At 26.4% G+C, this 21786-nt stretch overlaps 1 protein-coding gene across 1 annotated transcript; it reads right to left on the bottom strand.

Moving 5' to 3' along the window:
- Positions 1 to 18927: 18927 nt before the first annotated feature.
- On the bottom strand, positions 18928 to 21424 carry LOC145842160 (uncharacterized). The gene is made up of 4 exons (XM_082949557.1): positions 21280 to 21424; positions 20700 to 20859; positions 20105 to 20584; positions 18928 to 19921 (listed from the first exon to the last, which is right to left on the bottom strand). The coding sequence occupies exons 1-4, from the start codon at positions 21340 to 21342 to the stop codon at positions 19656 to 19658; spliced, it is 969 nt and encodes a 322-aa protein (XP_082805683.1). The 5' UTR covers positions 21343 to 21424; the 3' UTR covers positions 18928 to 19655.
- Positions 21425 to 21786: the final 362 nt, after the last annotated feature.

Genomic DNA, 21786 nt, shown 5'->3' with positions numbered 1-21786 from the left:
GTTTTTAGTATTACAACACAATTTATTTTGTTTTATCAAATTTGACTAATAACTTAATAGTTTTTAGTAGTTGTTAAGAATTTAAAAATAGCTTAAACTGTTTAATTTCTTAACATAAACAATTTATTTAGTAGTCTATATATATTTTAGTGAGATTTTAATTTTCAAATACAGCTTCTTGATATTCGTTTTAATGACTATTCTCTTAATAGTATTTAAGAATTATCTTAATAATAGCCTAGTTTATTCAGTGTTTAAAATAAAATGCATTTTAATAATAACTATGACCTAAAACCTTAAGAGTAAAGACGTGTCTTCTTTAAATAGCACAGCCGCAATGTCCTAAGTTTGCGCGCCTACAACAAAAGCGTTTAGCAAAAGGTCTGACTGAACCTATGGTTGTTGGTCCGGCAATAACCATTGGTTTTAACCTAACAACACTGACAAAAAATGACTTATCAATGTCTGGAAATATCGTGCATGCTACAAGTTCAGCATCATCGGCTCATCATGTTGTAACGTTAGGCTATCGATGTTAAAAAATGTGATAGTTAAATCCTTCATTTTTTAAGTGCATAAGTTGTTAGTTACGTCACAATAAAAACAAAAAAAGTTTAAAAACAAAAAAAAATCATTGTGTTGTTGTAGAGTAGGGGCTGGCAACGTAATTAAACGACGGGCTGGATCCGGAAAAGTTTAGTCTTTAGTGGGCCGTAGCTTTTTGAATTAGTGATATACCGGATCGAGTATCCGAATCCTACCGGATAATATTATTCGGGTCCGTCCGGATACTAACTTTAAAACTTGATTCGGATCCGGCTGGGTCATAATTTAAAAAAATGACTTTGATCCGGCCGGGTACTAACTTTGCGGATACGATTAATCACTACTTCGAATTAATCTAACTCGCAAAAACTTCTAAAGTATGACACTAAAAGTGTTTATTAGGTAGTCACAATTCTTTATCTTTTATAACCCCGGGCCGAATTAATAACTTTATAAATGCAATAACTTGTTTAATAAAAGTTACTCGAGCGTAATAATTCAGGCTAAAACAAACATTTTTTTTGTTAAATATTCGGAACCATCTATTTTTGGCAACCCTTGGCTTGAGTATTACATAAACAATATTAAATTTACTAGATCAAATTTTTTAATATTGATCCTAGCGGACTGGATTCCATTAGTTTTTTAAAAACGTCAGGGGGTAGGTCATTTTTACTCCGCGGGCCGTACATTGCCCACCTGTAGAGCTTTTGAATTGTAGGTTTGAACTTTAAGCATTTGTTTACAAATATTTTGAAAGATAACTTTGTGAGTTCTTTATTATTGTCATTCCTGTTTTTTTTTATTGTTTCAATTATATATGTTAGAGTATATGTTACAAGCAATCTCGTAGTTCTTAATTTTTTTTTAGAAATAGATTAAATAGATAATTTAGTTATTAACGGAAATGGTAAAGTTAGTGAGTATATAGTTTATATATTCTTTTTTAGCATTAAATACATAGGTAAATTAGTTACTAAATTAAATAGTAAATTAGTAAGTGTGTATTGTTTATATTATTAAAGTTATAGTAAATCGATAAGTCAATTATCAAACTAAATAATAAAACTAGTAAGTACTTTGAGTTAGTATTTGAATATATTATTGTCACGTAGAAGTGACCACTAAATTAAGTTGACAAATATATTTAGATATTAACATAACTACTTGGGGACTTAAAATATTCAGATATATAGATATTAAGATATACTCAAAATTACTTGTGGTATTAAGGTATAAAGATAAATTTAAAATACTTGTAAACTAAGTATTTATAACTAACGTCGTGTCACTAAAGTAGGCCAGTCTTGTTAAATAATGAGAATATGAAGTTGGTTAAATAAACACATTAACGCATTAGTTCAAACGTACTGTGTTTTTTTTTTGCTTTGTTCTTAGACGTGCAATGTTGAAAAACCGATCATCAGTTTCTGCATGGAGCTTAGTTCATAAAATTGACGGTGTTTAAAAGCGCGCTTAAAGAGCATTAAAAAAAAAAGTTCGAATATTATAGAATGAAAACGCAGACTCGCTTTATCTGACACTTGATTTCAAACAGACCAGAAATATTACCCTATTATTATTGCTTTAGGTTCGTGTAAAATACTTCTCAATATTGAAGAGACTTAAAGGGCATCAAGTCTTCAACAACAGCAAACAGTCCTATCCTACTTTCTTAATTAAAAGTTTTCGAACAGAATAAATCATCTTAGTGGTAAAATGTTTAAACCTATATCCACGTTGCAACTCGGGACTTACTCTTTTGGCCAACTTCTCTAACTTAAGAAGAACGAACAGCTTTACCAGTTTTTCCAAGAAGGAAAATTCCTCTTTGGTTGTCGAAATCTGACAGAGAACCTTTGTGGTATACAAGATTATGGTCTTAGCATGTCTTGTGTCACATTTCCTCTTGTCCAACAAGTCTTGTAAAAGGGGTAATACAATAAGTAGTACTTGCAATAACAGAGCAGGTCGACCTTGTGCAATCCAAGATTCGTCTTTTCAATGGCATTCATGAGTTCTTCAATACGTTTTTCGATTTTTTGCTTTCAATAGTTAACAGACAAATGGCATTTAGTATGTCATGTTCATTGTCAGTGACAACATTTTTATAGGACAAAGAAGAGAAAGTTTTAAACCCATCTATATGACTGTTTTGAATGTCCTGCTAGCTTTTTTAGCTCCATACTGCATTATAGATATAAACTTTTTTGTAGATCCAATTGCTTTTCTAGATCCTTTATAAACTGATTTGATATCGCCGCTAATAGCAAAAGCTATAAAACTAACACTAGCTAAAAATCGAAATTCGTTAGTACATTTCAAAATTTTATTAATACTTACTTTTTTCAAAATGTAAACTTAAGCTTTAAAATGAAAAGTTAAGACTTAAAACATTTTTAACTATAGTTTTTTGTTATATCAAAATTTTTTGTTTTAATTGTAAGTAAATGTGATTCATATTAATAACTTGTATTGCATATGCAACTCAAGTGAACATAAACAAGACTTATTTATTGTTTATGTTTATTTATTGGTTTTTTTTTTTTGTATAACTTTTACATCATTGTTTGGCAAAATGCTATTTTTTTTAAATTAAACCAGCTGAAGATTAAAGACAATATTTTTTTGTCTTTTTAAAACCTATGTTCTGGAGTTCCGAAAAAAAATTTCTTAATAAACGATACATATACAGTAGACTACCGCTTAAGTACGCAAATTGAACCCGACCAAAAAGTGCGTACTTAGCACGGGTAGTGCGTATTTTTTGACGACATAGTATAATATGAAATTTAGTTATGTGTTTTCTTTCTTACAACTAGCCACCAAATAATTGAGTCAAACAAACAAGTCTTTTAATTTTAAATAAAATTTAATACATAATTGTAATCTGAAATTTTTTTAATAGATTTTAAAATGATTTATTTTTTCTTTAAAAAGTTTCTACATAACTAATACGTACATTTAATAAAGAAAGTCGATGTCAGTCAATGATATAAAAAAGAATATTAAGCCATATTTTCCATATTTTGTTTTGTTAGAGGGAAAGTACCAAACTACATTGTGTTTACCAAACATTTTCAAAACATCAATGTGTGTACATTTAAATTAAATTATGACTTAACTATGTTGTATTTGTAGGTTTTTTTAACTTTGTCATCTAGATTTATTTATTTTATAGCATTACAGCTCAAATATCATTATTCTTTTCACTTTTCTGCAACCACTAAATAATTATTTAGTTTATTAACATTTAATAACAGGACTGTCACAATCTCAGGCCACTTAGACTACTCAGGATTACTCACCCTAGTTTAAAAGTTGTGAAAATAAAAAAAATATAAAAAAAATATAAAAAATTTAGAAATTCATTTTGTGCTTCTGGATAAGTGCGTACTTAAGGCGGGGTGCGTACCAAAAAAAGTGCGTACTTAAGCGGTAGTCTACTGTATACGTATATATTAAATTAAAATACACATACGCATAAAATATATGTATATTATTACAAAAAGAATTTCAAAAAAAAACAGTACAATTATTTCATATAGATTATTTTTATAGCCTTCAGCTGTTTGAATTAAAAGTTAATCTAAACCTAGTACACAAATTACACAAAATCAAAAAAGATTATGAAATAATTATGAAACTTTGTACAGAACGCATATCAGCACAAAAATTAAATTTTTTTTAAAAAAACAACTGAAATTGTAAATCCAAAAAGAAGTAACTATAAGTTATTATTATTGTTTATTAAAACTTTAAAAGGAAATTTTTTATATGTCTAAAAAATTCTAAAAAAAGTAAATTGGTTCTCTGGTTTGTTTTTCCAAACCAGAGAACCAATTTAAGGTTTGGTCTGTATCAGCCCAGTTCATAAGTTTAGATTTTAAACGCACAGCTTTGTTGATGCAGTAAATCTTAACTTACACATACAACCCACGTCGGACTTAGAAGTGTTGATCAATCTACACTTGAGACGTATCAAAAAAATTTCTTCATGGTCTCTTACCGTAATGTATGAGTTTTTTAAGGGGATTCTTTAAATTCTGTCATGTGTTTTTAATATTATAGTTAAACTTTTAGCCTCTTGATTACAATATTTTAAACTTTTACCAGTGCATTTTTGTAATCTTTAGTAATATTCGTGCTTGAAATTTTTTATAGTCACTTACTGAAAATTTGTAAAAGTTGGAAGTCATTCTTTTGGCTTTAGAGATGAAAGGTTGAAAAAAACGTATACCTTCTTCAAGTCTATGGGGTTACAAGCAACCGTTAAATAATTAATGGTGACAATTGACTACCTGGAGGTGAAGCTCAACTTGTATGATCTCCGCTACATGCCTTACAAGAAGCAAAACTTTAAAACTATGTTTATTAACAAAAGTTATAGTCAACCAAAAACATTATAAAACAAAAACTAAATTTAAAGTACTTTAATTTTTGTACAATTGAGTACTAAACAATTTTGAGCACGCAGTCTCGTTTTATTGCTGCAGAAATTTACTATTAATTGTTTTTTTAATCAATATGCCTTGACGATTTATTTTTAATTTTGTTTTCATTTTGTTAACTTTTGTGAACTAATAATAATAACAGTCATCTAACAGTCAAAACCGGCCGTACTTTGTTTTCTAGCAAGACTTATTTATACAGTAAATATTACAAGATAATTAACTAAAAAAATTATAATTATACTATTATCAGACTAGAAGTAAGGTTAAAAAAAACTTTTTTTTAATGTTTTAACTTTTCTAATAAATAACTAGAACTTGTTTTTTTATTAGCTCTAACTTTATTAGATTAAAAAAATAACAGTAAAACGTTCTATAAAACTTTAAAAAAAATAAAAAAAGTTTTATATAGACGTAATACAAAATTTATTAGTATAATTTAAATTATGTAAATAAGTTTAAGTTACTAATCTTAAAAACAAATCTCATGGTTATAAAATGAAATACCTACAAATTTTTAGGTCTAACAGTGTGTACCTATTTTGTACTAGTTGTTGTTATTATATCCTTAGTTTTAATTTATTTATGCTTAGGACTTTTAATATTTGTTAGTTACAACTAATAATCGATGTCTTTCACCTAGGTTTTTTACATTAAAACAAAGTAAAAATGAACTATTTTGCGTTTCAAGATATATTTTTTTAGCTATTTATTTAGAGGATACATTATCTATTTTTAATTAGTAATTACTGTTATTTTTTAGTATGAATGATAAATATTAAACAGTTTTTTTTTATTATTTAATTAATTATTTTTACTTAGTATTTATTTTATAGTGTAGTAAAAACAAATATAAATTAAAATCAATTATTTGACAAAAAAAAAATGTCTAAAAGTACTATTTAACAAAATAACCAACTGATTATAAAATTCTAGTTTTTACTTTTTACTAAGTTTAACTCAAAAATTTAAATTTTTTTTAAAGTGTTAGGTAAAATCAAAAATTACTTATACAAAGAGAAATGTTTCGTAACTTTTTAAACTTTTAAGAAGAAAAAGTAGTATAATTTTAACAAACTATGTTAAAAAAAAAAAAAAAAAAAAGTATTGTTCTTATATTGTAGATCCTCATTGTATACTGTACTTCTAAAATAATTTTAAATATTTCAGTTTATTTGTCCTTGACAAGACATTAAAAGGTATCTGTGGTGTGCGACTCGGCAGCCAAAAGGTTTTCGTGCACCAGGTCCTACAATTAAACAAACTTATAAAATTATTGTTCAATAAACTATAACTATAGCAGTTAACTATATACAATTTGTTTTTTTTACAAGGTTTTGTAGTACATAGCTTTGTCAAGCTTGTTATTTAACTGTTTCAATGTTATAAATGTGTTTTCTTTGTAAATTATAATTTTTTTATCTTATAATATGTTTTAAAAATTGGTTCTTAAAAAAGACTACGCGTTTAAAAACTTATACTACTTGAATACTATATACCTACTTGTTTCGAGTATTTCCAACAGTTTTTATACCTTTAAGTTTAATCTATTTGAATCGTAATGTATTGTTTTCGAGTTATAATTAATTTAGTCTTTTAATTGCATATAATATTAGTTTGATCTACTTTAAGAATTTACTTAAAGTTTTGCTTTTGCAAAAAATAGTTGTGAAAAAGAAGTTTTTCATAAAAAAGACAAAAATATCTAGCAAAAATTTTAAAGTTTACTGATTTAAAATTTTTTAAATTTGTTTTTTGTTTTTAATTTAGTTTTTGTTAAAACCTCGTTTTTTGCTACATTTTTTTTTCTTTTTAGGTAAAATAACGTAGATATCTTAAGTATTTGTTCAAGTTTAAACCTCATGTTATCTAGAACTTTTACATTGTTAATAGTTCTACTTACATACCAAACTTGTGTATTTTTACGTAAACAAGTGTTTTGTGTCAGTTTTTCTTTAAAAGCGTAATCGTTTTTTGAAGAGGTTTTTAAGTGTAAACACAAAAGGGTTTGAGTACTTAAAGATACGAAGGTATGAGAAAAATTTTCCAAAGTATTTGCTAATTAGATAGATTAAAAATTTAAAAACATGTTAAGGAAAGTTAAAATGCCTAAAAAGTATAAAAGTAATTTTAAATATTGTTTCAACTTTTTAACTTAGATTAAAAATACTTTGCACTACACTTATAGTAAAAAAGGATAAGTAAAGAGTATTAGTACTTTTCAATAAAAAAAACAATATTTTTAGTGAAGAGGGCAATTTTTAAAATGTGTGTAGCTAATTTAAAGCCATTAAGCTTAAATACTGTGTTTGAAAAATTGATATTCTAAACTTTATCTGATTCATTATTCACTAACTATCTATGAAAAAAAATCATTTGATTTTTATTGAATTTAATGCTAAACACAACAGGGCAAACTATGCTAGAATCGCAAAAAATGTTAGTTATTATTTGTAAAAAAATAAGATTAATCCAGTAAGTTCAAAAAGTACAGTTTTGTATGAGAATAAACTTTTATAGATATTAAAATATTCTAAAAAATACTTAGTCAAATACTTAATTCAGTAAAAAATATTTTAATAAAAACGTATTGTAAAAACTTTTAAGTATTTTTTTAGGATTAAAATATGTTTTAAAACAGTATGTGTTTATCATCTTGGTAGATTTAAAGTACTATTTTTTTACAAGAAAAAAAAGACCGAATCAATGTTATGAAAAAGAGTTTACTTTGCTCAAACTAATTAATAAGCTATATTTTAATTGATAAAAACGGTGTACTTTCCTTTAACGATTTAACTTAACAAAAGTCGAAAAAGTCACTCAATTGTTACCTTAAAAAGTATATGTACTTTATTTGTTGCAATACCAATATCTATTTTTATTATATTTTGTTCATTTGGTTTGTTCTCATTTTCTTTTTCTTTTTTAATTTTCTCAAATTGGTATTCTGTTTATGTTAGGTTGAAACTGGATGCAATAAATTTAGTTTAGATCTTTTCAAACTTTTATAGCAAAATTATTTTCTTTCATTTAATCTTTGCATCCTTTCCTCTTCTCATGTTATTATTGCTTTGAAAGTACTCAATGGATGAAATGATTTGCAACTTAAGAAAGTAGAACTTATTGCTGTAGCTTTGGTAAAATTTTAATGTAGAAAAACCTTTTTTTTAATTTCTTTAGTCAGTATATGTTTAACATCTAGGAAAAGTAATGTATTTATTTCAATCTCTGTTGACATTATTGTTGATGTTAAGTTTAGATTGTGTTCCTTAAAAGTATTTTTGAGGTTTTTATGTCTGTTTAAACTGTCTTTTTCTCTGATATCATTATTATGTAATCAAAAAATGTTTTACCATGAGTGCTTTATTCAGTTTTGTCGCTTTTGTTATTATATAGTGCAATGAGATGTTTGCTATAAAAGCAAAATTGTTATGCCCAGTGATAATTCCTTTCCTATGTTTGAAATATTTTTCCTGCAAGACTATAAAACTATTACGTAGAGCTATTTCTGATAAACTAACTAAGTATTTACTCATTGGTGTCTCAAAGCCCGAGTAAAATTCCAAAGCTTTGACAAAAGCGTTGATCACTAGATCAATTGCCATAAATAGATACAGGTTTATAACATCAACCGTGCCTAAAATTCAATCCTTATAAGCAAATGAACTTTTCCATGTTTCTAAATGTTAATTAAAGTTTAATAAATGACTTTTAGAGTCTTTACAGCACTCATTTATTCCAAATCTGCAATATCTCACATTAATTGTTTCCAATATTAAGTTAAGCATAGCTGTCAATCTACTTAGGTATGTACTTCGAGCTGGTTGTACTACTCATGTTGGAATATTTTTAGTACTACAAGTTTTCAAGTTATCTGGAGTTATCTTGTGAGTTTTCCAAAATGGATATATATCCTCGCAATTATAAATTCTCGTTTCTGTTTTTTCTTACAAGTGTTAAAAATAGCAAATTATCGTCTAGATCAGGGGTCGGCAAACTGCGGCCCACGGGCCAATTGCGGCCTGCGAAGGGTAAATCTGCGGCCCGCGAGCATGTTATTTTTTTGAATGGAATGCGGCCCGCGAAAGAAAATTTTGTGGCCCGCGAGCATGTAAATGCGGCCCGCTGAGCAATATTATATTTCTTGTTAAATTTTTTAGTAACTCGACTTAATTTGAATAGTTTGATTTTAAGTCTCATTATAACATTTTAAAATAATTTTAAGAAAATACTGCTTTAATTTAAAAATGTGAAAAAGACATATTAGCGTTCTAACAGAATATGTTTCTCAGTTTCATAATTACTTCTTTTTTACAACAGTAAGTAATTATCTGAAAAAAGGGGAGCCGATCATTTCTAACCCGCTATCATTTCTAACCCGTTCACTTCAAACCCGATCACTTCTAACCCGATCACTTCTAACCCGATCACTTATAACCCGATCACTTCTAACGCGATCACTTATAACCCGATCACTTCTAACGCGATCACTTCTAACCCGATCACTTCTAACTCGATCATTTCTAACCCGATCAGTTCTAACCCGGTCACTTCTAACCCGAACACTTCTAACCCTAAAGAGTGTCAAGAGTGCTTTGATATAATACCTATTTATTAAATAAACTAAATGCAAACAATTTTCATTTTGTACAAAAGTAATACACAGTAATTAAGTAAAATGTCATTTCTTAATAGCTAAGGTATTCTTTTTCAATATTTTTTATACCTCAGTTTCTTTTATAATTTTTTTATTTGTAAATGTTATATTTTAGTGTGAAAACATTTAAAGTAACATAGTAATAAGAAATAAGGTTCATTTGATTTTTGTTTTGATCCATTTTAATTTTTTATAAGTTTTCTATGCACACACATCTTAAAAAAATACTCATATTTTAAACCACTTTTTATTTAATACTTTAGTTAGTTTAAGTTTAGTTTATGCATACTTCTCTAACATTGTTATTTATACATGTCATATCTAAATTTGTACAGGCACATTTAAAACAATATATATGACAAAAGTTAATATAGTTTTTGTTAGGTATACATTCCATTTTTCAAACATTGTTTTTTTTCAAGCTAAGTTAATTTTTATGCCTTGCATATAAATAAACACAATTGCTGTTTTTTAAAGCAAACTATTTCATATAAACTAGATATAGGGATGGTAAATTTATAAAGTTTGTACATTGTTAATCAAAATTGTTCAAATTCAAGCAAATAAACAACTTAACATTGCCACACACTAAGACTATCACTATTTGAAGATTTCAAATCTCAGTCCAACTAAGCCATTTTGTAACTTTTTGGCTAGAATTGCTTTTTGTATACAAAAATATCAGGATTGTTTTTGTTGACTTTGGCTGGATTTTTTGCTTAAAAGAGTGGCAAACTAAACTTATGATGTATGTTTTGCTCAATCCACAGTGTTAGTTTGAGTTTTAATATGTGTTAAATTTTGAGTCTTGCAGCTGATATAATTCAAAATATTATTTATGTTGTTGTGTACATTAAAGAATGAACAATCAGTGTTGCCAAAAAAGTTGAATCCCGGAAAAGCTTTGAATTTGTGAATTTACGGTTAAAAATTCTAGAAAAAAAACTTGAATTTAAGAATTTTAGAAAAAACCTGGAATTTCAAACAATTTTTACATTTAAAGTGATAAAATTCTATTTTAATAAAAAAATTACCAAATAAATGTTTTTTTTTTAAAAAATATATTATAATAGCTCAACAGTATTTTTTAATATTGATAAATGTTTAAGACATTTTTGAAAAATTTAATTAAACTTTATACTAAAAGTAAAAGAAAGAATTGTAAAGAAAAACTCCGTATTGGTACATTGCACCTTTACTTGAAAAACTTCACCGATTGTTGTGTTTCGCGTCGGAACTAAATCAAGAAATTCTACTAAAATGTCAAAGTTAGTAAAAACATCTCTAATAAAATTCTTTGATGAGCAATAGTTTTTCTATCAGTGCTCTCATGTCCTAATGTGATTTATGCGACTTTATAACCTTAATGCATTTCCTAAACACGACTTCATGTTGTCATTGAAGAAATAAACAAAAGTTTTTCATTACCGCTAACATTAATTCCTTTTAAAAGTTTTCAATTATAAACGATATTTCATTTTAGGTAATAAATTTTGCTACTTTATTACTTGCCTTAACAATTTTTTCTGGTTATTCTGTAGTTACTGAAGATAATAATGTGCTTTGTTGGAAATAACTTTGGTGTTTTTTTTAATAGTGTTTCTTGCAATAACTTCTAACTAACGATTTTTTTATTCTTGTAGCTCGTCTTATATTTTACAATTGATATTTTTAAATGCAATATTCTTATTGCAAATAAAGAATTGCTATCATGCTTAATAAGAAAAATAATTCCACCTCGCTAATGACTCAATAAAATTTTATACTTTTGTTACACTTGTTTAAGAAACTTAATTGTCCATTCCAGCTGACTAATATATTTTTGACATGTAATTTATTTACTGTTAATAACCTTTGTTATTTCTTTATGTAGTGAACTTTATATTAACTGGGTTGCTACACGAACAGACTATTTTAAAAGCTTGAAAACTCAGGTGTGTGTGAAGTTTTTATTTCAAACACTTTAAAGAAATCTTCCAATTCTCAGAATAGTTTTTATGACTGTTGTGTAGTTTACTAATTGCATTTTTTTCTTGTTTTCTAACACTTTGTGAACTTTTTGATAATGATGATATTTTAACTAGGTATTTAAGCTTGATTAACAATTATTTATTAGCTTTTTCAAATTTTAATAAATTTAAGCTGGTTTGACACATTTCAGACATTTTTGCTTTTTAAGTGGCAACCATGCAAAAGTCTTATTACTAATAAAATATTTTATTGAAGTATTTGAGAATTAATTATGTTAAATCATTTGTTTTAGCTTTCTAGAATACAAACAGGTATTAATTTTATTATTTTAACTAATTACTAAATTTCTTAATGAGTGTAAATTATTTAACTCACAAAAACTTTTTTCGAAGTAACTATTCCTAAAAATATGAAAAAGTGTTGATGATATAACAAATGTATAAAGTAACCCATAAATTGTCTTTCAAGTTAGGTTTTTATAGAGAGTTAGGTTGTATGTAAAATTAAAAAAGTATTAAGTTTAACTTATTAAGTTCTTATGAAAGTTCATATTTTACTAACAATATTAGTACATAATTATTAAAGTATATTAGTCAATGTAAATGATAATATAATGAATAATTATTTGAATACGCATTCTATGTATAGCTAAAAGTCATTTTTAATAATAAGGTGGATAAAAGTAAAACTTTTCTCTAGTGTAACTAAAATTAAAACCATAAGATTATTTAAATGTCACTAAAACTAAAACTGCGGCCCGCGAAGACTTTAGAAACTTGAAATTTGGCCCGCAACCACCAACTGCCTGCCGACCCCTGGTCTAGATAGTTATTTTATCCACATATCAATTAAGATTTGTCTTGGCCGAGACGTCAAAAGGTATCCAAATGGTGTTCGACTCGATAACCGAAATGTTTTTTTGTGCACCAGGTCTTAGGACCAAACATTTTGAGCGCTTTTATTTGTCATTCAAAAACAATATACTTGACAAATATTTTCTTTTTTTTAATGTCATTTTTACTAATATTTCTTTCTCATTGTAAGGTAGTACCTCGTAGTTTTTATTCTTAGTACGATATTAAGTATATTTACAACAAAACTATTAACTTATAGTTTAATTAACAGTCAACGTCTACAAGAGGCACTACTTAACAAAAATATGTCTTCATTTTTACGTTTTCTTCAAAGAATCTTAGCACGTAGTTAAAGTTAAGATAAAACCTGGTTCATGTAAATAAAAACAACTTTTTTGGATTAAGATAACTGTTACTTCAACCTATTTAAAAAAAGGTTAAAATGAAAACTATACAAAACTACACCACAAGTTTTCAAGATTTGAGTTATTCTCTAGACGTTAAATTAAGATGCAGTATACACATTACTTCAAAAGCTATGCTGACCAATAATTAAATGATAAAATTTTTCAGCTAATTTTTCTAGGTTTGTTAAAATTTAAAGTATATTAATAACTATGAGTTTCTTAAGCTAGTTAAATCTGAATAAAAATAATTAAGATTAATATAAGTAAAATACTTTGTGAAGTTAATTTAATTTTACTAAATTAAACTAAGAAGTAGTACGTTCTTTTATTTAGATGAAGCAATTAGAGTTAAACTATATAGTTACATCTAAAAACTTTGGTCAGTTCTACGTTTTTTAAACTACCACGAAGCTTTTAAATATGTAGTTTTTGAAAGTTGTTGACTCAAATCAAAAATAAATAATTTGTTTGATGTTAGAGTTATTTAAATATTTCATATATCTTTGTACGTAAAAATTTATTTATTAATAAACTACTTTTGTTTTCGTGCGTAGTAGTTAGATTAGTATATGATTAGTATAGATTGTCTTTTTTTTTTACTTTACTAAAGCATAAGTAACTTATTAGATAGTTTAATTCCTTAGAAACGAATAACTTAATAACATCGTATAGTTGCTGTTATATCACAGGAATAAAAAAGCAGTAGACATATTTTTATTGAAATTAAATGGATATTAATTAACTTAGGAATTTGTTGTACCTAAATTAGGATTTACATAGCAAAATAAGTTTTCACTAAGTAAATTAAAAAACCAAATGAAAAGCTAAAAATGCTTACTTTTCATGACAAAAACGTAATTATTTTATTATTTGTTAATTGTTTTTTTCGTTATGGTGGTTTATAATTTCTAGTAGGGTTAAAAAGTAGTACTGAAAAAAAGAAAGGACTAAAGCTAATAAATTACGTTAGTTCATCGTTTATCAAAAAAAAAATTCATCGTAATTCAGTGTATTTATATCACAAAAACCGGTTATTATAAAAGTGAAATGAAGTGCTGATTGATTAAACTTAAAAAAAATCCTATTTTGTAATTATTTTGTGAAATAAGTGCTATCTATGAACACTTTATACAAACAGATTTTTTTTTAGTTTGAATTTAGTTAGGAAAGAAATAAGTAAAATACGACCGTTATAACTTTTGAAAACGAAATTGAAACCGTTATTGATTGTAAAAAATAGCATAAATGTCCAAATAAACTTTTTATGAAAAAAACGAGTAAAGAATTATAAACTAAATTTCATTAAAACTGGAGTTTTAGTTTTTATTAAGTAAGCTTTTTTTAAACTGTATTTTGTGTTTTTTTGATTTGCAAATTTATATTGATATACTTGCTTTCTCAAATCGATTAAAAGTTGAACTGTCATAGTGACTTAATAGTTTTTGTTTATTGAAGTTATTTTTACTGATTTATTTGCTTAAACAAAAGTCGTAACACGCCTATTAATCCATCAATGATTAAATACATTAAAATTGACGTCACAAAAACCATAAACACTTGTTTATGCATACGCTTGAGTTAAGGTGTATATTTTTTGTCGAGCTGGGATATATAAAAATAAAATCAATCTAATTATAAAAGTATAAATTGATAAAAACTGTTTTGATTCTGAAATATACGCAATAACCAGATTTTATAATAAAACTTTACTTGATAATGAAATTAATACAGTATGCATAAAAGCAGAAAAAAACTAAAATAAACACATTTAAGTTATTTATGGTCGTTAAATTACTATAAATAGATTTTTCAAAACTTTCACTACTATAAATAGAAATATAAACTTTGCTACGTAACATGTGATTCATTTATGCTTAAAATTAACATTTAAATTAAAGGACGATTAAGTTTAAAATAGAACTGCTACTTAAAAAAGTTTACCACCCATAAAAACACAAAAAGTTAAGTTTTTAAATAAACAAAACGTTACGTAACTCGTCAGTGTAATTTATTTTTGTTTCCTTAATAAAAGTAGTCAGAAACAAACAGTATTACTTTAGATCTCGGTTAGTTTTGTCATAATAATGTTTAGTATTATTGTAATTTAAGTATTTTTGAGATAACCTCTCATTTTATTTCTTAATTATGAATGCTTAGTAAACTTACATGTAAGTAGATAAATTAGTCTAAAAAATTAATAAATTTTTGACTGTAGGTTAATAAACAGTTTTTATAATTCTTATTTGTATTTATTTTTGGGAAAACTTTGGTAATGTAATAAATACTTGTTAGAAGTATTAATTTACTTAAATAATTTCTTTTCACTCTTAGGCCTAAGTTATATAAAGAAATAGTTATCGTTTTATGATCATATAAGTTTTTTATCGATGTATAAAAACTAGATTATAAACTAGATGAAGTTGATAGAAGTTAAAACAGTTATAGAAAAAAAGCCAAAAACAAGCTTATTTAAGACAAAATAGTTATTACTGTTTTTAGTTTGACAATTTCTGAAGCTAACTAATACTTTCTAGAAGTATTAAGCAGTATATAAAGTTTTTATTAAAAGTTTTAATATCAAGTAAAAATTTTTATTTGTAACAAAATTGTAAAACTAAATAACAATTTAGTTTACTAACTTAAAATAGAAATTATAGAGACAACTAACCTTAAGTTTTTTATATTTAGTCCGTGATAAATAAAAAGTTATTAGTAAAGAATATATTATCACTTTGACAATATACAGGTTACCAGAATTAAAATTAAGACAATTAGAACTTTTGAAAGCTCATTAAAACTTTCAAGTACATTAATAAATCTATTTATCCAATTTTTAAAAATTTCTGCATACTTTAAACAAATTAAAAAACAAATAAATCACTTGGTTAAAATAAAACACAAATAAACCTTTTTAAGTTTTATTAGTTGATACTACCGATTTTTATTTTTCGAATATAAACAAAGCATTTTTAATAACTGAAAAATATGCTAAATGTTTAAGTTGTTTTTATTTGGCAGTACGTAGTTTAAGTTGTTTATATAATCTCATATAAAGCTCTAAATTTTAAACATAAAAAAAATTAAGCGTAATTGAGCTGTTAAATTGATATTTTAAAGCTTTTTGTCATGTATAGTATTTTCATTATAACAGGTTCAAAACTTTTTATACTAAAATACTTATACGTTCAACACGGGAACGAGTCAAATATGCATGAAGACACTTTTGCACGAAGGGTAAAATATGCAAGAAGGGACACTTTTGCATGGAAGGGTCACTTTTGCAAGAATGATTACTTTTGCACTAAAGTAAAAATAAAATGAATAAAATCTAAAAAAAAAATTAAAAACTAAAAGTTTAATATAGATAATTTTATATAAAAAATAAAAGAAGATTTAAATTACCGACCGAAGGTAAGGGTAGGGGTAACAGTAATAGTAAAAAAACAATAACTAATAAAATAAATTAAAAAAAAAAACTTGAAAATAAAGAAATTTAAGTTAAACAAAAAGAGAAAAAAAAAAGTTACCAACCGAAGGTAAGGGTTAGAGGTAACAGTGATAGTAAAAGTAAAAATAACAAATAATTAAAATTTATAAAAAATAAAATAGATAAAAAACCAAATCAATAAAAAAATAAAAAAACCAAAAAAAAAATATCCTGGGCAAAAGTGACCCTTCGTGAAAAAATATCCCTTTGTGCACATCTGACACTTAACCGCTCGAGACAATCAAGATTAAACTGAAGATTCAAATATATATAAATTATGATTAAACTTAGCTATTTTTTAAAACTAGTTTTTCATAGATAATACTTTTAATGACAAGTATAATATTTAAAAATACCAAAGTAGTCTCAAACTGATAGTAATTTACTCATTTTTATTTATTGTGTTTTTTTTTTTTGAAAACAGCTTTTTTTTATAATTCGCAACATTTTTGATAGCTGTTGAAAACACAAACAAAAGTCTTAATATGTTTGAAAAAATATAATATTTTAAAGTTTTCTGTTTTGCTATTTCTATGGTTAGCAATAGTTTTAATTTAAGTATTTACAAATAGAAAAATTAAAAATTAACTTTTTTATAGAATTATAAAACTAAACAAAATGTTTCAGAATGTTTTTCAATATTACTTATTATGTCTTAAACAGGTTCAAAAAAAAGATAAAATAATTTGTATGTATGCAAAAATATGTCAAAAATTAATGATTTGTCAGTTAAAATATGTTATTGCTTTATATGCTGCACATTTTTATCACTTTTGTTTTTTTCACAACTTGATAAACGATATAACTAGTAGATTAAAATAATAAAGTGCATAAGTAAGAAAATTTCTATAATAAAATATCTACAACTTCATATCGAAAAATAAATACACGCTTTTTATTTTAAGCTTATAACAAGTATAAGTTTTTGGTAGCACGTGTGTATAGTTTGTTTTAACTAACTTTTTTTAAGTTAAAAAAAAAACGTTATCTTTGTTTAATTTTTAAATTTATATTACGTAAAGAAGTATTTTATTTAGTACATTTTGTGTGAAAAATAAATCTTCCTATCTAAAATATAAAACTAACTTATTGAAAATACATAAACGAATTCAATTAATTACTCTTGTTTTATTTATTTTTTATTGAGTAATTGATATCTTTAAATTGGACCTAACTGTCTAAATTTTAAACAACTGTTTTCATTTTTGTAGCATGCTATATAAATTACTTAAACTTACTTGAAATACTTAAAAAGAATATGATTATTTTAGTACTTAAGAGTTTAAAAATTTTCAAGTATAGCAAAATATGGAAAGTTTATGAAACTTTAGTTTGTATAATCTATTTTTGTCAGTTGTAAAGCTTTCTTCTTTCTCTTAACAAACTATTATTTAAAAACAATATATGTAAATGCTGATATAAAATAAGTTTGTTCTCTAACTATATTTTAAAACTACACTAGTTTAGAAAACACACAATACAAAAAACAAATATAATGACTAAGTTAGCTTACAGTGGACCGGTTATTGATATAAACGCGTTTTAAAAGCGATTTTACAAATTTATGTATTAATACTTTATTAAAAACAATACTCTACTTTCTGATTGTAAAATTTTGGCTACTGCTTAAAATCTGAACAACTCCTACAAATTACTCTTATTCTTTTATTAATAGTACATACTTTAAAGGACAATATTTAAGTTAATAAACAAAAAATATTAAGGTGTTTTTAATTAAAACTTTAGTAACATAAATTCAAATCGGGTGATAAGTATAAAAAATAAGCTTTCCAAACTTACAAAATATGCTAGAAACATGTTTTTAAGAAAATACTTTAGAAACAACGTTTGAAACTTTCAGTGTTTGTGGCACGAATATTTTAAAACCATACAACAAAAGCTTAAAGTCTAATCGATCAACAGCCAATAACTAACGATCCAAGAAATAAGGTGTCGGCATTAACGGTACCAACTTGCACCACTTTGCCATGCTAACATTCTACAGTTTCGAGGTTTCTTAAATATAAACCACAAGTACTCGCGTGAGAAGATGATCGACTAACGAGAAAGTGTCAAAAGAAAAATAACCATTGTCTGGTATTTTCCTAGCTTCCACAAGCGACGAAGTAGTGAAATTAAACCCTCCGACAACTTAATAGGAAACCAACTGTTCGACAAATTGTTAGAATACTTCTTCGCCATACGTGTTCTTTTGTCGCTTTTTGTTTTTTATGCAAATGCAACTAAGGCTCATTGTTTATTCACGATGAAAACTTGGTAAGGGCTTTAATATATCTATTCAGGTTTTCTCTTTTTAGATGAACTCAAATAAGCTTTTGTATTATTTTTGTGAAGTTTTTTTTAGTGTATGCGTGGCTAGCTCGATAAAAAAAACAGATGATACTTTTAGATAAGCTTTGCTTATATAAAAAATTATATAACTATTTTTTTTTTAGTTTTAAATAAGCTTCATTTTCAAAACTTAATAAACTATATTTATATTGTTTTAAGATAACATTTTATTGTTTATTGCTACTTATACACTAGATTTTTGATAGTTCAGTTTGTTTTTATTACGTTTGAAAACTTTGGCAGAACATCATGTACGAATAAGAAAAACACAATATAAAGAGATAAGTGCAAATTTTAAACACAAAAATGTAAAAAGATGTCTAGGGCAATTAAATTTATGTATGATTTTAACAGGTTTGTTTTGAAAAGATGTTACGGTTTAAACCGTCCAGCTGCCTATAGAAAATTAGACTAAAAAATTATAGTACAAAAAAAATAAACAAACAAGCACAGCAAATGTTTTGAAAAGTTGCTAACAAACAATTTACCAAAGTTTGTTAAAAGTCGACCATGTCTCGTTCATAATAAAATGTGCGCGAGCGTTAAAAATTGTTAAGAGCTTTAAAGTAAGTTTAGTCAAAAAATACCATTGTTTAGCTTTAACAGTAGTTTTAAAGTACTGCATAAATTGTTAATAAAGCAATGAAGAAACAGGAAAACTTTTAAAAAGTGATAAGTTTTAGTTATAAGTTTGTAAAGGCTATATGATATGAAGAAAAAATAAATAAAAAAAACTATACAACAGACTAAAACAGCCTTCAGTCAATATAAGTAGGTTAGTGTTTAAAATATTTTATCAAAAAAGCAACATATTATGTTAATATATAGATTAAAACGTATCAAGAAAATTGGCAGTGATTAGCACTTTGATTGTTACGTCATAAAGAACGCAATTAGCCTAATTTTGTCAGAAATGTAAAAAAACACTGTTTAATTTAATTTCTTATTTAACAAAAAGTTTTTCTTGACTTTTCTTTTTCTTTGCATGTTACGATTGATTATGTTTTTGTTGACTTTTCTATTATTTTGTATTGACCCACGGCGTGAACCTTTTAGTCTTGAAACAAATGCAAGGTTTTTGGGTCTAAACTTTGGATGACGTTTTTTTTCTTTGCTTTGATACTTTCGTCTCCTAGAAAATTTTCTAAAATTTTTCTTTCTTCTGTTCAAGTGGTTCTTGTTTCTAAGTTGCAAATCTGTGAAATTATAACATTTAATAAAATTACAAAAACAAGAAAGTAAAATACATAATTAATGTATTTTATTTTGTTTTGTTAAATAACAACTATTGATTAAAATTAAGCTCTTTAAATGCCTTTTTTTTCTTTATACAGTTTTAAATAAAACAAAAGGTACAACAATTTTTTTAGACAACTTACATTTTGAGCGATTATAGTTTTTCTTCATCTGTCTACTATTTTTCTTTTTCAAAAGTTGTTTTCTTTTCAGCAACTTCTTTCTGTATGCACTCTTGCCTTTATTTGTCGACCTAATCTTGGGTGGGAAAGAATCACTCCTGTAATGTTTCTCCGTTGCGAACTTGTTGATGCTGACCAGCATCTTTTCACCAGACACAACTGGTTTCTTGTTGCTTTCAGGCTCATCACACCGCCATTCATAGCTGGGACTGCAGCAGTTTTTGTCATCAGACTTTAAAAAGTACTTTTTCGCGTGTCGGCAGTTTTTCGGACGCCTCGGTATTTTGAAAGGTCTGTTGCTTGGACATACTGGCTTGCATATGATGTGTCCCGAAAGGCACTGACATTCTTCCATTTGGCACGGCGAGTCGCCTTGTTTGAATTTTTCACCTTCACGATAAGTGCGTAAGTCGTGGCGGCAAGCACGGATTGTATGACTTTCTGTTATAAAGAACAAATATTTTATTAAAAAATTAATTAAAAATTTTATAAAACATTACATTTTGCAAATGTTTTTTTAAACGTTTTCCTGGTTGTTTAAAGTAACGAAAATCACCTTTGCAAATTCCCGTTTTATCTTCAATGTTTTCAAAACTGCAAGCAAAGCCTTCACCGCAATCAGTCGAAGAAGTGCACAGCTTCTCATCTATTTGCTCAATCAGCATCAAGCCGTTTTCTTCGAATGAGAAAGGCAGCATGCCGCTCTGTCCAGATATCTGCATAACAGTTAAATTATTAATACATAAAACTCAAAAACTGTTTTATACTTCTAGCTTTTTTCCACTATGCATTGTGTACGAACCACGGTTTCCTAAAACCTTTAAACGAGCAGTCTAAAATATGCGAAATTGCGAAACAAACATTAGTCGGAGAAAAGAATATAAACAATGAAAGTTTGTGAAAAATATCTGATTTGTTTTTGTTGCGATTTCCTGTCGTACCTTAGTTCAAGTGGTATTTATTTAAAAAGCTTCCAGAGGTTTTTGATTGGCTAAAGTAAACGCTTTTTAATAATAATGTTAAAATAAATGCACTAAACTTTCTCATTAGCAAAAAAAAAACATGATCATGAGCAAATAACACAGTTTGTCTGAAAAAATTATTTTGTTAAAAAACGACTTTAAAAACATACTTACCGTGCTAACTACTGTAAATAATAACGCAATTTTAAAAAATTGCGACGTCATTTTGATTGTCATGTTTTCTGCGATAATACCTTTGTTATCTAACTGTTTACTAGAAGGTACTGTTGTCTAACTGTGAGCGCTAAACTGGTGCAAGCGGGCTTTATACCCGCAAGAAAATCGCAAGAAAAAGGCAACAGTATAATCGACTAAGACGAGCTGCTCGACATTCCTCTGTGCAAATAACAATGAGAGGGAGAGAAATTTTTAGCATACCAGACAGTTACAACAGGCTGTATGCAGTGCAACCTAACGACGTCTCTCCCAGTAAGAAAACATTTTCAAGGGATTCTGCAGCGTCGAAAGTACAGGCCTTTGAAAGTGTGTGGTCGTAGAAATGTTATAATCAGGCTTACAAACATCTTAATTTTGTTGACACTTGCTAATTACTGTTGTTCCAAGCATAATGGTGCGTAGAGTTCTGACACATTCTTGAACCCCTTTGATGTGTTTAAACTG

The sequence above is a fragment of the Thalia democratica genome, chromosome 8 (assembly GCF_965202585.1).
Source record: "Thalia democratica chromosome 8, ktThaDemo2.hap1.1, whole genome shotgun sequence".
Classification (NCBI taxonomy): Eukaryota; Metazoa; Chordata; class Thaliacea; order Salpida; family Salpidae; genus Thalia; species Thalia democratica.
The sequence above is the reverse complement of the archived record's forward strand: the minus strand, read 5'-3'. Positions and strand labels throughout refer to the sequence as shown.

Coding starts and splice junctions, on each gene's coding strand:
- LOC145842160 (XM_082949557.1), bottom strand. CDS start 21,342: ATGACAATCAAAATGACGTCGCAATTTTTTAAAATTGCGTTATTATTT. Junction 20,860..21,279: donor TATTTACAGTAGTTAGCACG/GTAAGTATGTTT, acceptor ACTGTTATGCAG/ATATCTGGACAGAGCGGCAT. Junction 19,922..20,104: donor AAACTATAATCGCTCAAAAT/GTAAGTTGTCTA, acceptor ATAATTTCACAG/ATTTGCAACTTAGAAACAAG.